This window comes from Antrostomus carolinensis, unplaced genomic scaffold, assembly GCF_000700745.2.
Source record: "Antrostomus carolinensis isolate BGI_N321 unplaced genomic scaffold, ASM70074v2 scaffold10503, whole genome shotgun sequence".
Classification (NCBI taxonomy): Eukaryota; Metazoa; Chordata; class Aves; order Caprimulgiformes; family Caprimulgidae; genus Antrostomus; species Antrostomus carolinensis.
The window spans coordinates 3,475-6,749 of NW_010304539.1; the positions used below are offsets into that span (position 1 = coordinate 3,475).

Here is a 3,275-nt window from a genome sequence, read left to right on the forward strand (position 1 = left end):
AGGTGGGTTTGGAACATCTCCAGAGATGGAGACTCCACACCCTCTCTGGGCAGCCTGTCCCAGGGCTCCGTCACCCTCACAGTGAAGAAGTTTTTCCTTAAGTTTGTCTGGAACTTTGAATGATTTTAAAGTGTTTACTGGTACTAGGATTTTATAGAACTGGGAGATTTCACACCTCTCTTTTAGTCACTCAAAGTTTTAGGATGTTTTTCCTGTTCAGTGAAGCCATGACTCCGAACAGGCTTCGTGCAAAGCGTGTGTTATGTTTGCTTTTAGAAATAAATTTATACCATGCGTAACATACAATTTCTGTAGTCAGACCTTTGAGAATACATCTCTGACAATCAATGTTCTAAGAAGACAGGCTTCTGTCTCTCTCTGAACTATGAATTTTGGCTAATTCATAAAATACTATGCGAGAGTATTGAATTGCCTGCGTGTATGTATAGGAAATGGTTAGGGAATGCATCAAGAGAAAAACAGCTGTGAAGTGTTCTGCTGCCAGACTGGTGAATTATCTTACTGTGCAACAAGTGAATCTGGCTTTCTCTTTAGTTGTAGAGAGTGTTCTAAAGAAGGAGGAACATCGACTCCAAGACAAGAGGTTGTCCGGATACTACCCGCTGAAAGTAACCCGTTACTGTGAAAACGTAAGCTCATTCATCATTCATCTAGTTGTACTTCCATTGCTGTGTTAACCAGGACTTAACTTCTCTAATTCACAATTCTAGGTCTTCATCTCGGTCACATCTGTCCTCAATATGTCTATTTTCAAAGATCAATTTGTTTTAGAAGATCTGGTACAAGAACTTCAAAAGAAGAGCACAGCTTTGAGCTTTGGTCCTTTGCAATCCAATGGGCATATTTCTGTTCAAGGGTCATTTCCAGCAATCAAATTGTTAAGAGACCTTCTCTTACTCAAAGCAAAATCCCTTTCAGAGAAGGACAAAAGAGAAGAAAGTCAGTCCCATCAGAGACCAAGGAGGAGTCTACAGCAGCACAGACTTACTGCAGAGACAGATAATTTCACTCATGATGCAGATGGGGAAAAACAAGTGGTGGTTCTTGACACAGATATATTTCACTACATGAAGTACTTTTTTCCCAGGACATTCTTAGTAAATGATCATGTTAGAATTTCTGACGTCACTGGTGGTGATATAACTACTGTGTACATTGAGAAAGCTGGAAGGAGGTCTGATGCTGAACAGGTATTGAGAGTCAAAAAGAAAATTGAAAATCAGTCTATAAAACTCCATAATGTTTTACGTAAAGAAAGGATCTGCTTTGAGAAGCACAGCAGAGATGAAAAGAGGAGATATAAACAAGTGTGTGAAGGTCTAAAAACCCGTTACCCTTGTGTTTTGGTCATTCCTTATGATACTCACATCGATCTTATAGGAAATTCTTCTGAGATTTTTGCCTTTACAAAGGAGCTGGGCAAAAAGATTCAGAACCTGTGGCAAACCAAGTAGAGAGTTAGTGTTCAGGCTTTTTACACATCGTGCTTCTCATACAGACCGTGCTGGTGCAACCTGGGCATCTCTGGGGCACTGCAGAGCTGTTGTGTTTCTCCCACTCCCAGGCTGGGAAGTCTGCACATGAGGGTAAACAAGCCCATTCCCCAAAACCACCACATCAAAACAGGAAACAAATCATCTCTGTATCTTTCACGAGCTTAGAGACTGAAGAAGTTAAGCCTCTTCTGTCCAGATAGAGACACCTTTCCCTTTTGTTAGCTGCGCTCTGAGCACAGGCACACTCATTCTCTCTTGCTGTTGGGGGCCATATGATGAAAAAAGAGGATTTTTTAAAAAAAGTTCTCATTAATATAAGAAGTCAGGCTGACAAAGCTGGGTGAGCCAACCTGATAGGGAGTACTGCCCTGAAGTTGAGTTATGTTTCTTTCTGCGAGTAGATGACCACTGAAAACAGGAATGGTGGCCTTTTTCTGTTGCCTTTATCTGCAGAAGGAAGTTCTCATCGTTGAGATGCACAAAGAAGATAGAGCTTTGACACTTGAAGGGACAGAATGCTTATTAAATTTGCAGGCACATCATGTCCTGAGGAAGACCTTAGAAGATGGCATTGGAAGTTCTTGATGGTAGAAAATAAGTGAGTTTGTTTTCATAGGAGCAATAATGGGGTTTTTTTCTCCACCTGTAATGGTATCTGCAGCATCCCTTGAGAGCACGTTAATTTAGACATGAGAACATAGCCAAAGTTTTGATGTGAATATCTTGGGGTATTTATGCAAATCCATTTCTATATCTGTTACAAGGGTCTGAGGCATTTGGACCCTAATTTAGTGCTTTTTATAAAACCAGTTTAGAAAATAAGTTTTATTATCTGTGTCTTCAGAATACTTTCTCAAAACACACAAGAGTGACGGCTTTTTTGTCTTACTCACAGGAAAAGTTTTAAGTTTTTAATTGCCATTAAAGATATCAGTTATACAAAATATCGTGTCCGTGTTCTTGTAAACCAACCCCCAAGACTTTTGGTTGGAAGCCCAGACCTAAAGCCTAAGAAATGCTTTAGGCATTTTCCTGTCATGACTAATTATCTGTTGCAATTATGCCAATGAAAGATAAAGTGTTACAAAACTAGTGCCAAGTTCTGCGTGTTGAATAGTGGGAAGATGATGAGCCTGAGTACATTGCTGAACTGGAAGTGATGGGAGTGGTATTTAAAGGCTTCTTCCGAGTTCCCCTCTAGCCAGTAGGTTCACCAAGGGGGTTGGAGATGGGGCTGAAGATGGGTACGCGGGGTCAGGCCCTGGGAGAGCCCCACTTCTGCTGCCCAGGAAGAGCAAAGAGCCCTCCAGCGCTGGGCTGTTGTGGGTACTTACAGCTGAAGCAAAGATGGGAAGTTTTTCAACCTTGTAAAAGAGAAAATCCTCAATGAAGGACAATCCTGTCATGAAATTAGTGCTCTTTACTGCTATCCAGATTGGTCTTCCCTTCTCTTTTCTGAAAAACCTCATTTTTTTTTTCTAATTCAGAGCATTAGTATTTCCTGTTCACTTCAAAGAATGTTTAGGTCTAGGCTGAAAAACCAGTGGCACTGGTGTCAGTTGGAATCCTGACTGGTTACTACTGGCTGAGCATCGCTTTTTGCATCAGGTTGGACAACAGAACAGTTTGCAGCGCTGGTACAGGTGTCATTCAGGTCATTTTTACTGCATGATTTTCAATCAAAACCTGAAAATCTTGAAAACATCACAGTTGGATAAAATTTAATGGTTGAATTCTGGTTCAGTTGTAACAGCTCCT

At 40.9% G+C, this 3,275-nt stretch overlaps 1 protein-coding gene across 1 annotated transcript in view; it reads left to right on the top strand.

Annotated features, from left to right (window-relative positions):
• The window catches only part of RBM43 (RNA binding motif protein 43), a gene marked incomplete at its 5' end in the record, with an annotated part of 1,885 nt that extends 410 nt beyond the window's left edge, over positions 1-1,475 (top strand). Inside the window, 2 exons of the mRNA XM_010164495.2 lie at positions 556-650; positions 732-1,475. Of these exons, the coding sequence (XP_010162797.2) occupies positions 556-650; positions 732-1,475 (839 nt within the window). The remainder of the gene's footprint in view (positions 1-555; positions 651-731) is intronic.
• Positions 1,476-3,275: the final 1,800 nt, after the last annotated feature.